This window comes from Nycticebus coucang, chromosome X, assembly GCF_027406575.1.
Source record: "Nycticebus coucang isolate mNycCou1 chromosome X, mNycCou1.pri, whole genome shotgun sequence".
Lineage (NCBI taxonomy): Eukaryota > Metazoa > Chordata > Mammalia > Primates > Lorisidae > Nycticebus > Nycticebus coucang.
Genome location: NC_069804.1, coordinates 18,285,323 through 18,297,698, shown reverse-complemented (window position 1 = coordinate 18,297,698; position 12,376 = coordinate 18,285,323). Strand labels below are relative to the sequence as shown.

The window sequence follows — 12,376 nt, the reverse complement described above, 5'->3', positions numbered from 1 at the left end:
TTTTTGTACAGATTTCCACACTAGTCAAATGAGTGATGTGGAGTGAGATTTCCTCCTTCCATCTAGACAGCCTTGTGATACTACTTTGTTGCAAAGACGGTACCTGTGGCCTGTGGGTTTTCTCATCTTAAATTAAAAAAAAAAAAAGGAGGAGGAGAGGATTACTCTTAGATTCCTGTTCTCACATCACACAACTCCATTAATAGTGCATGAAGACAAAATTCTACCTGCACGATTTGAAAGGGTTTAACATACTCTCTCATTGATAAAATAACCCTGAGAAGCTCAGGGCTCAGATAATTCTCTCATTTTTTTCTGGGGCAAAACTGAAGCCCCAAAAGGTTGTTTGTTAATTTATTCAATAATAATTTATTTAACACTTACTGGAAGCTAGGGATCATGTTAGGTCTGGGAAAACAAAGAGAAAAGCTGCAGCTTCTTTCCTGGCTGGTGGCGGAGACATATAAGTCAACAAGGAACCACTTGTTAGTGAACTTGTCCACCCCTGCACAGGTGCTAAATGCTGGGATCTGAAAATGATGGGTGAGTAGAGGAGTAGAGGACCTCAGGGTGCAGCCTGGCTTCTTGGAAGAGGCCCTGGTATGGAACCAATCCTAATGGCACCTAAGGAATTAGTGAAGAGGGTGAGTGATGTGAATATGAAGGGACATACTCAGACTGACAATTCACTTTACACCCCTCTCTGGTGACTGCATGTGGAATAGTAAGGGGGTTGAAGTGAGAATCTGTTACAGTCGTTCTAGGCAAGAAATTTCAGCAGCCTTAACAATCTGAGACTGGGGCATGGAGGGGCAGGAATGGCTTCCTGAGTTATCAGAAGTAGTGACATCACCAGACTTCAACTGTAGCAAACTTCCTTCTTAGGGCTCTTTTTTGAGTCCAGAGCAACAAGTTCTAACAAAGAAACAGAGCTATTTAAGATCTCCTAAACAGTTCTGTTGGTGACATCTGGCCTGTCTCAGATTTTTGATGGTTTCTCCTCTGTTTTCAATGGTTGTGCTTTAGGTCACCTGTGGTCACTGATCCCATTCCTCCCATCCATGGAAAATGAGGCTACATTTTTTAATTGAACTAAGTAGGGCATGACTGAAATTCATGGAAAATGGGCAACTCCATGTGCCATGAAGAGTCAAAGGTGACTGTGTTCTGTCCAACATGAATTATCCCTATGTGTCTACAGTGAGTTTCTTATCCAACTATCCCAAAAGCCGAGGGCTTCTCAGCTTTATGAAACTAACTTGTCAAAAATACTCTAGCATTTTCCAGTTCAATAGCTTTGGACTGGCTTATGGGCACCAAAACTTTTCTCAATTAAGAGGAAAATTTCCCAGCCAGGCTGAGAAAGCTCCATATTGAATTTCAGCTTGATTCGGTTTCAAACCACCATGAAAATTGGGACATTTTCTTTGCAACACGAGGGGTTAGTCATAAAAATTCTGCTTTAATCATGACTACCATGGCCACAGTCATGAGGAGCATGCTTAGTGCCCCTGAGAAGCCATGTGACAGGACTGTTTTCACTGTTGAAAAGCAGAAATCTGTTGCAGTTCAGTCTGTGGAAACACACCAGGGTAACCTGAAGTTCCCTTTTCAGCAAGTGACTTCATACTTAGTGAATCTTTTTCCTTATGGCAGTTCGGTTTGGTTTGGTTACTGTTTCCAAAAGGCGCTCTTTATAAACTAAAACTACAGAAAGTGAAACTTAGCAGAAACATGCATTAAGAGGTGAAGAGCTCCCCCTGAGAGACTCTGATCCTCCTCTTTATTTTTTTTTTATTTTTTATTTTTTTAAGACAGTCTCACTCTGTCATCCAGACTGGAATGCAGTGGTGTGATAAGAGCTCACTATAACCTTGAACTGCTGTGCTTGGGGGATCCTCCTGCCTCAGCCTCTCGAGTAGCTGGGACTATAGTCACCCACCACAACGCCCAGCTAATTTTTCTTTCTTTCTTTCTTTCTTTTTTTTTTTTTTGTAGGAATGGGGCCACACTTTTGCTTAGGCTGTCCTCTTACTCTTGAGTGACAAAGTAAGGCACTTACTCTGTCTTACAAACAAGGCGGTCTTCTCTGCCATCTTTCCTGGAGACACTTGCTAAGCATGGCCAGGCTTCAACATCATCTTTGTACAAACCTCAGCCAGTAAAATGCAATGGGCCAGTCAGCTTTCTCTGGGGCCATAGCAGAGAAGCTGCCAGCTCAGTCCTGCTAGGAGCCACCTCTATAAGCTGCACTCCTGGAATACAAGTTTTATCTTGAGATCGTTTGTTCATTCTTTTGCTTGCTCTTTCACTGACCCCAGGAATATACTAGACTTTAAGAACACAAGGATGAGTTCCTGTCCTTCCAGGGCCCATAGCCTAAGTGCAGGAGACAAGATACCACACCTCTGCGTCATTTTGAAAGTGGAGTTCATCACAAACAACCACTTCACACGTCAAACCCTAGATTTAATTAATTCAGTGTGCTGAGGAGGGTGGCATGGTGGCGAAGATGGAGTATTCCTTGGTGTCCTGGCAGAAATTTCCTAGTGTGAACTTGTCCACCCCTGCACATAAGTGGACTTGCCAAGTCCATCCTGAAGGGGGCCTGAGACTGTCCCTTCCTCTTGATCCCTGCACTCCTCTTCCATCCCACTCTGTGTGCTGGGTCACTTCTCTGTCGTCTTCCTCACTCCAGCTATAGTGTGTCTGTCCTGTCACCAGTTAATCCATGCCTTTGGCTGTCACTTTCATAAGTGCTTCAGCACCTCGGTTGCCTTCCAAATTGGGCCAGCACTCCGCAGCCCCACATCAGAGCACCCACCGTGCTGTGTGCTTACTCCCCACAGCTCACCCAGGCGGTTCTCCACTTGCTCGGTCCTGGGACACTCTAGTAGCTCTTCTCCACGCCTCTGCTTGCTCAGATCCTCACTCATTTCTCCCTCCCTCAGCCCCCAGCCTCTGCTGGAGCAGTGCTTTTCACTGTGTGTTAATATCATCTGGGGAGGTTGACACCTAATGTGGCTGCTGCACCCTAGACCCGTGGAGCCACTCCCTGGGATGGGGTCCAGGGATGAGGTGTTTTTTGTTATCATCATCCAGGTGATTCCACCGTGCAGCCAAGGTGGAGAACCAGAGACAATTAGCCTTGAATTGGTCTTCAGTCATTTCACCCCACTCAGGTTTTGCCTCCGGAACTTGTTTTAGTTTCCTGGCCAGAGCAATGATATAGGCTGTCCAGCTCTGCACCCAGCATCTCCTAGCCCAGGTCCTCAGCAGTGGCCTGTTTGTTGGAATCTTGTATGGCCCCTCCTTTCCACCACCTCACCTGGCTGCATGCTTGGCTTCTGAGCCACATTATGCCCCCCTCCCCACCCCAGCAAATGTCACTGTCCTGCGCCTTACCCCTTTCTTCTAGAGCAGTTGGGAATCTCTGTGGATAACCTGCTAAACTCACTGCAAGTGGAGTGCGTGCAAGGATATGTGCATAGTACTTTTCTAATAATAGGAAAAAATAGGAGTGGAGAGAATGATTTGGAAACAAATCATTCCCCCCAACAAATAGGGGATTGACTAAATCATGATTTTCAGTGCAATTGATTATACAACAATTAAAATATTTATAAAGAATTTTTAGAGACATGGCACACAAAGGGAAGCGAAACCAGCAGAATGCAATATTACATATAGTCCAAGCTAGCCTATCTATGTATAGAGGAAAGCCCAGAGGAAAATATACCAAAATATTAACAGTGGTTATCTTGATATGGTAAGGTTATAGTTGACTTTCTTTTATTGCTACAATTTCATGCTTTTTTTTTTAAAATAGACACTGATCATATATTACTTTTGTAATTGGAATAAAAGTCATTTTAAAAGATTCATTGGGAGGATGTTAATGTCAGCTGTTGGCTTTTTGCGGCAGTCCAAGTATATAATGGGGGATTTCCTTTCAGACCACAGAGAGTCCTAGGTGGAGGTTAAGTCCTGGGGTAGAGAAGGATAGGGAACCTTTTAGGAACATCAGGTTCTCTTAAAGGGGAAGCTGGTGAGAGCAGTCAGCCCAGTGAGCCAGCACTAGAGAAGCACATCCCAGCAGTGGAGATCTTTATCCTCCCCTGGCCAACGGTCCTCCTGGCACCCCACTAAGCTGGCTGGAGCTCTGAGACCCATTATGAGCTGCACCCAGGTGCTGGATGCTGATGGGCTGCCCCTTGGCCTCTGTGCACCACTGACAGTTTTCCTTTGTGCCTTCTCTGCAGATGATTAACCTTTGGTTATCCTTGCCTCATCCTGATAAGGAGTTAATTGAGTAATTTATCCCTTTACCGGATGCTAGGATAATGTCACTTAATATAATTCTCGGTGTAATTTAATGGCTTCTCCTGGTCAGTGACTTGTGCTTGATTTTGCATATTCTACTAAAGGAAATAGTTTGCACCTGCCTGTTCATTAATAGAACAAAGCTGTCACACAGCCAGACCACCTAAAATCGTCAGCAAAAGAGTTCTCCCAAAAATAGGGGAGGAAAACACATATAATTTTATTTTTACCTTCTCTGGCCTGGGCCAACATATTTGCAGTCATGACAGCTAGGATGCTTTCAGATGCAAATAAAGAATATCTGATTTAAACTGGGTGAAATAACAGGACCTTTTAAATTTCATGTAAGAGAGTTGGGCAATGGATCATTCCAGGGTTAGTGGGCGGCTCATCAGGGTTGTCAGTCACCCAAGTTCTTTCCATTTCTTCTGCTCTGTCATTCTCAAGATCTCTGAGAGTATTGGCCATGTCTCCCCTCATGTTCATTAGATGGCTGCCATAGCCCAAGATATCCTGTCCTTATGCAAGAGCATCCCAAGAAGGAAGGAAGCAGGACAGCATCACAAAAACCTTCTCCTCACTTGCCTCTCTAGCCAGAGAAGCAATCTGTTTCCCCACGGGCTCTCAGTAGACTTCCCTTTATTTCTCAGTGACTCAAATTGAACTGCACACCTGCCTGTAGACCAGAAACAGGCAAAGAGGAGCAAGATTGCTATCCCTGGCTTAGACTGAATATAGCTTAGCCCAGGGAAAGGGCTCCTGAAACAAAACTGAGGATCCATTAGAAGGCAGAGCAGGGAATGCTTTGGGAAGGTGGTGCTCACATGGCATTTGAAACATAGACTACTTGTCAAGAAGAAATGGTCTTGCCCCAGTCACAAGCAATAATGGCACTCTAGCTTGGCCCCTTTCTGCCAGCCTTCCCTTTGAGCATTCACACATACGCATTTGGTTTATAAATCCCCAGAACTCTATAGACTGGGTAACCACTTGATTATTTATTGAAGAGGGTGGCAAAGTAAAGGCAGCTGCTTTCCTCTGGACCTTGCCAGGTGCAGTGACAATGTGACTGAATGAGTCTACATTTGTCTGAGTGTCATCACTGAGGTAAGCTATCTGAGAGCAGGGCTTGTTTCTGCCATGTGTGTGCTGGTGTAGTTTCAGTATCTAGTGCTCCATCTGGCACTAGAGTAGTTGCTTGTATCTAGTGCTCCATGTGGAGTAGTTGCTCAGTAACAGCAGAGTGAATGAAGGGACAGACTGGTGACTGAAGAAGGTAACATCTTCATTGAGTGACACCAAATGGGGCTGGGCTCTGTGAGTTGTTTAGAGAAGGAGAAGCCTGGTCTTCTCTATGGAGTTTTCAGTCTAACATCCGGGCCAAAACTGATGGCCAGACTAGTGTGACATAACCAGAGAAGAAGCCTGCCCTTGGTTCTTGTCTTTTGGAATCCATGACCAGTGTCGTGTGCCTGTGGTTGTTGTACTTCATGATAACTGCCTTTTGAGTCAAGACTGCAAGAGGTTCTGTCCACTAAAGTAGACTTGGATTCATGGAAGAAAGAGGATTCTTTCTTTATTCCTTTCTAAATAAGGAATATTACCTTTTCAAGATTTGTAGATATAGCTGTAGAAGGGAAAAAGAAAAATCATGTTTCTCCTCCATGCTAACCTATTATTGTGAGAAGGAAATAATTATTTCATTCACTTTGAATCATGTTTACTGAATGACCAAAGATGTTTATGGCCTTCTAAAAGATGCAATGTAATCCAGATGGGAAGGATGATTATGCAGGAGAAAAGTGCTTGTGATACATCATAAGAACCTTTTCTCACTCCTATTTTTGCTTTTAAAACCATTTACTTTTGTTTTAGACCTAGAAGGTTTTGATTCCGTGGTATCATCTACTGAGAAACTCAGTCACCCGACAACAAGCAGACCAAAAGCTACGGGGAGGCGGCCTCCATCCCAGTCTCTCACATCTGTAAGTGTCCCCTCACTTCTCTATAGCTGAAAAGCAGGACCTATTAGAGGCTCTAAAGAAGGACTCTTCTGCAAGTGGCTGCTTTGAGGACACCCTGGAAGAGGGAGGCTGTGACATGCACTGCCAACCAAAAGTGACTACAGAGTTGTTTTGAATGGAGCAATATTTCTTTCTATTGGCTCATTGTGTTTCTGCCAGCAAGGTGGGCACTCCCTAAATTCCTACCTTCTTTTTTATCTCTTTCCAGACTGATTCTTATTTAAATCTAAAATGAGATTGGTAAGAAAAAAAAAAAAACATCACATTTTATGGTGGGAAAAGGGAGAGTAAGGTTTGGTCTATAAGTAAAACTTCATTAAGATCTGCTTCTGTATGGCCTAGGCAGTGGCTGAACCTTCATTTCTCAAGGCCCTATTGTCTGTGCCCCGATACACAACACTATTCAGACCTACAGGAGATTGTTTTTAGGACAACTTGTGGAAATTTTTTATTTGGGTTATTTTGATTAATTTCTTAACTGTAAACCTATTACATGTTTGTTTTACCAGATATGAACAGTGTAATCCATAAAGAAGTAAGTTACTTGTCAACCTGCTCGCCAAAGCAAAGAACTATTAACCTCTTGCTATATATACATCCTTAGCTTAAAAAAAATCTATTGTATATGTAAAATTATTTCTTCACAAATGGGATTACATAGTACATATTGCTGTGGAACCAGCTTTCCCCCTTAGATTGTGCACCTTTCTCCCCACTCGTGACATATTCTTCTCCCAGTCACATTTACTGGCTGCCTACTGTTCTAACCTGTGAGGGTTTATCTAGTCTGCATAGCCATAACCCTAAACCCTAAACCCTAACCCTAACCCTAACCCTATCTATTACTGGACATTTATGTTGCTTCTAGTTCTTCATTATAAACAACACTCAAATCAATGTCACTGTGGAAAAACCTTGATGCTGGCTAAGTGCGGTGGCTCACACCTATACTCCTAGCACTCTAGAAGGCCAAGGAAGGATCACTTGAGTTCACGAGTTCAAATCCAGCTCTCAGCAAGAGTGAGACCCCATCTCTACTAAAAATAGAAAAATGAGGCGGGCGTTGTGGCGGGCACCTATAGTCCCAGCTACTCAGGAGGCTGAGGCAAGAGGATTGCTTGAGCCTAAGAGACTAAGGTTGCTGTGAGTTGTGATGATACCATGGCACTCTACCCAGGTGGCAGACTTTGTCTCAAAAAAAAAAAAAAAAAAAGGAAGAAAGAAAGATCTTGCTTCTGCTTCACAATTATTCACCTGGGTAAAAATTTTCTAAAAGTGGATCAAAGAGAAATGCATGCTTTGCTTTTGCCACAGGTTGCAAACATCTCTTGCACAAAGGTTAAGTTTACCTTCCACAGTAGTGTGTATATGTGAGAGAGAGACCTATATAGGGAACGATTGATCTATATATTGATTGACCTAGCAATTGATCTATCTCTGTATAACACATTGCCTTGTACTGGCAGGTCTAAGTCCTTGTAGCTTCTACCCACATGCATGAAGGAATTAACCTTTTGCAGATTTGCCAGGACACTTCTTATATTTATGTCATCACTGATCCCACCTAAGGTGTTGTCATTCAGAAGAAAAAGAAGGTCACTTCTCTGAACCTCTTTTCTCATGTCTACAGAATCTAGAAATATGGTGTGAGGCATCCTATTTTTCCTCTTTGTATGAAACAAACCTAACTTTGGGGGAGAAAGACCTTAAAATGTGGCTTACTTTCTCATTGTTCTGTAGAATTCTGTGTCAGTACTGCCTGCCTTCCCATCTCCTCTCATCTCTCCACACCTTACCCCAACATGCCTCCCATACATGCATCCTATTTAGTTGCTTCTTAATATCTCTGTATTTCCATTTTCAATCCTACCTCTTACATCTTCTCTATAAATCCTTCATCATGTTTGTTTTCCTTCCAACCTTCCAAATTCTTCCCAACTTTCCAAGGCCTGGAGAACCTTGTGATTTCCAGAATTATATACAGAAAGGTTCAAATTACCATCTCCCACCCTATTCTTGGTCCATGAATCCCATGTCTGGGAGTTTGTGTTTATTTGGGGGACCAGGTAAGAATAACTCATCTTTAGCCTACTTTTAGACTACACAGTTGTTCATTCAAAAAAAAATTTATAGATATCTATCCCCTGTGGGCTCTGCACTGTGCCACGTACCAAAGAATACAACTTGGGATGAGAAGTATATGGTCCCAGGCTGCAGGAAGCTTATGGCACAGTGACTCAAAGCTTGGCATTTTATATGGAGTGATTTCATTTTCAGACTTTAAACAATAAGATACATTTGTGCTTTAAAGAAGTCTTAGTTTATCCTTTCTTCACTTCATTCCCATCCATCCCCATTTGGACATCGAATTCCTATTTACTCTTCTTCCAGTTAGCACCTGTGAGTTTTCCATAGCAAAATGGAATTAGTGGATATGGGCATATTCCTAAAAGGCTACTGGGGGACATGAAGGAGGAAATTCACCAGTCATGATTCCCCAGCCTGGAGCCTCTCACCTTAGTTGAAACTAAGGTTTATGTTTACAGGATTCAAAGAGCAAGCTTTGACTGGCAGCTCATGAACCATAGGTTATATAGGAGGAAACTGGCTTTTTGAATAAAATCTCAAAATGAAAGGATCCAGGCATTGCGTGGTGGTTAAGCAGTTAAGCCTAGAGTAACAAGAAAGCATGGTAGTGGTGGGGTGTTATACTAGGTAATTGGATTTTCAGATTAAGTGAAGATTAACAAGTAAGACTTCTTTAATTGAAAGTTTTGCTTAAAAACTCCCTAAAATGTATTGGGTTTCAACTTTACTATGTAAACAGGAAAAAACCCAAACTATTCGTGGGCATAATTTTTCTATAATGGTGCCAAATGGTGATTCCAAATAGAACTATTTTTCTACCATCAGGATAAAGGGTGTAAAGATGAGGCTGTATATGGGCTCACCCAAAAATATCTCTCAAAGATTCTTCATTAAAAAGAATTCCTTGCGATGATAATTCTTATTTTCCTTTACTTCATTCTAAAATAGGAAAATTCTAGGAAAACATTTATGACCAAGTGAATTCCAATGAATCAGTCCCCATTTATTTAGCTTTTTGATCTTCACAGTGAGACAGAAAGGCCAGGGGTTTTGTCCCTGTGTTTTGCCAAAAGATGCTGCCATTCTGTAAATATACTTTGGCAAATTCCATACTCCAGAATGGATACATTGACTATCAATAGTAATGAGGGCAGAAATTTAGCCACAGGTACCAAGGGAGATACGTGTATGAGCTTATTTTGCTGGCGGGCAGGGCTGTGCTCTCAGGCTGCTGAAAGGCAGGTTGTTGGATCATAGGCCCGGTGATCCCTTGCCCTGGAAATGATCCTCTCAGTCAAGTCCTTTAGAAGACTCAGCATGCAGAAGATTTAATGATCTTGGAAAAGGGTCAAGAAAAGGAAGAAGAAGGAATGGAGGACAGGCAGATTAGAAGCAGCTTCCTATTTATTGGCCTATGTGCTCTTGTCCAATGGACTGTCAGCCCTGTAAGGGCAGGGACCGTCTGTGGGATGTCACCACTAAGTCTGTAATACCATGCCCAGTACTTGGCACATGGTAACAAATGTTTAGAGAAAGGAGGGGAGGAAGCAAGAATGGATGGATCAGGGATGCTTGCAAGGATGAAGTGATTGATGGGTATCAGTGGAAAGATCCCTAGTTCAGGAAACCTTGCTTCTGAGTCACAGATCTGCCACTACCCAGCTGTGTGACTGTCTCTAGTACACAGATAATAGCATACTTTCTGCCTCATGGAGTTATAATAAGGGGACAAAATAGAAGTGTCAAGTTTGGAAAGCATCTAGCATCACATTAATGAAAGCTATGTCAGGTAAGGCATAATTCTGACAAAAGCATTTTCTTTTGGCTTTATCCAGTCCTCCCTTTCAAGCCCTGATATCTTCGACTCCCCAAGTCCCGAAGAAGATAAGGAGGAACATATTTCACTTGCACACAGAGGAGTGGATGCATCAAAGAAAACGTCTAAGACTGTTACCATATCCCAAGTGAGTGACCAGTCATGCCGAGGGCCTTCCTGCCATTTTGTGCACTAATGATGGGTTACAAACCAAATAAGGATAAACAGATTATGCAGGTGTTTGTCATTCTTCAGTGAGAGTGATTACTTTAGTCATCAAAATCCCTGAGGCAGGTTGCATGGTGTCCAGAACTGGGCAGAATTCCTGAGATGCAAGTTCAGTTTTTTATTTCCCATGTTTTCTTTGTAGTTTGATCTCCTTTTCACACCATCACACACACGTCCACAAATGCCCTGGCACACCACCACTACTACCACAACCAAAACAACTTCAAAAACCTTAGAGTGTCTAGAGAGAATGTATTAAATATATTAAATGCTATATCCTCTTCCCATAGATTTTGTTTTTTATGTTCAAAGCTGGTCACATAGTAGAGTTGGAAGACCATAAATATAACAAACGTGATCTCTTAAAGAAAAGCTGATTTGGTTCATATTCTAGGATAAATTTTTCGTCTAAAAACATTTTAACTTCATTGCATGCTTAGGGAATGGTACAGCTATTTTATGTCATTGGTTTGTGAGAAACAAAGAAGCTATTGTCTAGCTGCTGCAGGTAACTTTCAAAGAGTGCTCTGTAGAAGTTCTGCGAATACAAACCAAGATTTTAAAATTCCACTTTCTTGTACTAAGTAGACCTAGTCAATTGAAATTATTTTCTCTGAACATTAGCAACTTCTTTCTGTCTACAAGCATAAACCTATAGTCATTTGAAGCAGGAATTAGCACAAAGAAATCAAAGGTTATGTAAAATTTTCCTTCTCTTAGATTTAAGAATTTATATGTATAGATCTTCTTTAAAAATCTGATACAGAAAGCAAAATATGATCCTACAAAACACATCAATCGTAATTATCCACAAAACCAAAGCATTTCTCCTTTATGAAAGGATTCCATTTGCAGAAATGGGATTTAGACTTTTTTTTTTTTCTGGTGACCATCAGTTTACCTATCATTTTATTCTCTCTGACATCTCTGCGGTGTCTCTACAGTGACATCTACTGGTTGACAGTGGCTTTTCACGATTCTGTTTTGCACAGTTCTATCCTGTTATTCTATTTCACTTTCCCTGAGTTGTCATGTTGTGTTCTTCAGTGCTTCTAGGAATTCCACTTGAACTAATTTGATCAGGGAGTGTGGTGGCTTATACTCTGTCAGGGCTTTAAAAAGTACTTATTAGCAAAAATGAGTAGGGAGAGCGAGTCAGGAAATGCCAAGAGAAGCATGGATTCGAGAAGTGTCTGAAAGTCAATCTGTGTAGGGGCAATTAGTGGGTCATGGAAGGTACATAAGGATATGGAATGGAAATGAGAAAAGGCTTGAGACCAGAAATAGGTAATAAGCAGAGAAAAGGAGGACGGAGAGTGTGACTCTTTAAGACTCAGGCAGCCACAGTCACAGTGCTGGGCTTGAGGGACGCAGCTGATGGTGAGGAGATGAACTCCCAGTCCTGACTGTCATTAGCTGTGAGACTTGGGGAATTATTCAACCTCCTCAGCCTCAGTTCCTTGCTTGGTAAAATGTTTGTGCCAGCTAGTCCTCATTTAAGTTGGCTGCCCGATGTCCAGCCTGTGATCAGAGCTCCATACGTGCCGGTTCCTCTTCTCTCTTACTCTAACTCCTACGAACAATAAAGCTTGGGCTGGCGGGTTGCTATCCCTGGCAGCAGAGAGCGCTTTTCCTCAATGGTAATTTGGCAGAGAAAAGGAGAGCAGAGAGGCTGGGAATGATGGCCCATCTGCTTTTGGTTCTCTCTACACATTCTCTCCCTCTAGCACGGCCTGAATCCAGACTCTGCCTCCTTGCCCTGCCAGCCCAGCCCCTTCTTGGCTCCTACTCAAGGGTGGCTGGGTAGGCTCCTGCTGCTGGGGGGAGTCCCATGGCCATATTGCCAAGCTCCTCCACCAGCCTCAATTTCTTCCCTGCTGCTCACCCCCCAACATCC

General features: G+C 42.6%; 1 protein-coding gene across 7 annotated transcripts in view; it reads left to right on the top strand.

The window, feature by feature from the left end:
• The window catches only part of SH3KBP1 (SH3 domain containing kinase binding protein 1), a 380,231-nt gene that overhangs the window by 359,790 nt on the left and 8,065 nt on the right, over nucleotides 1-12,376 (top strand). For 4 of the 7 annotated variants that reach the window (XM_053578955.1, XM_053578958.1, XM_053578956.1 and 1 more), the window contains 2 exons: nucleotides 6,199-6,308; nucleotides 10,271-10,399. In XM_053578955.1, coding sequence (XP_053434930.1) covers nucleotides 6,199-6,308; nucleotides 10,271-10,399 — 239 coding nt within the window. The remainder of the gene's footprint in view (nucleotides 1-6,198; nucleotides 6,309-10,270; nucleotides 10,400-12,376) is intronic. The other 3 variants (XM_053578961.1, XM_053578959.1, XM_053578957.1) reach the window with 1 other exon arrangement.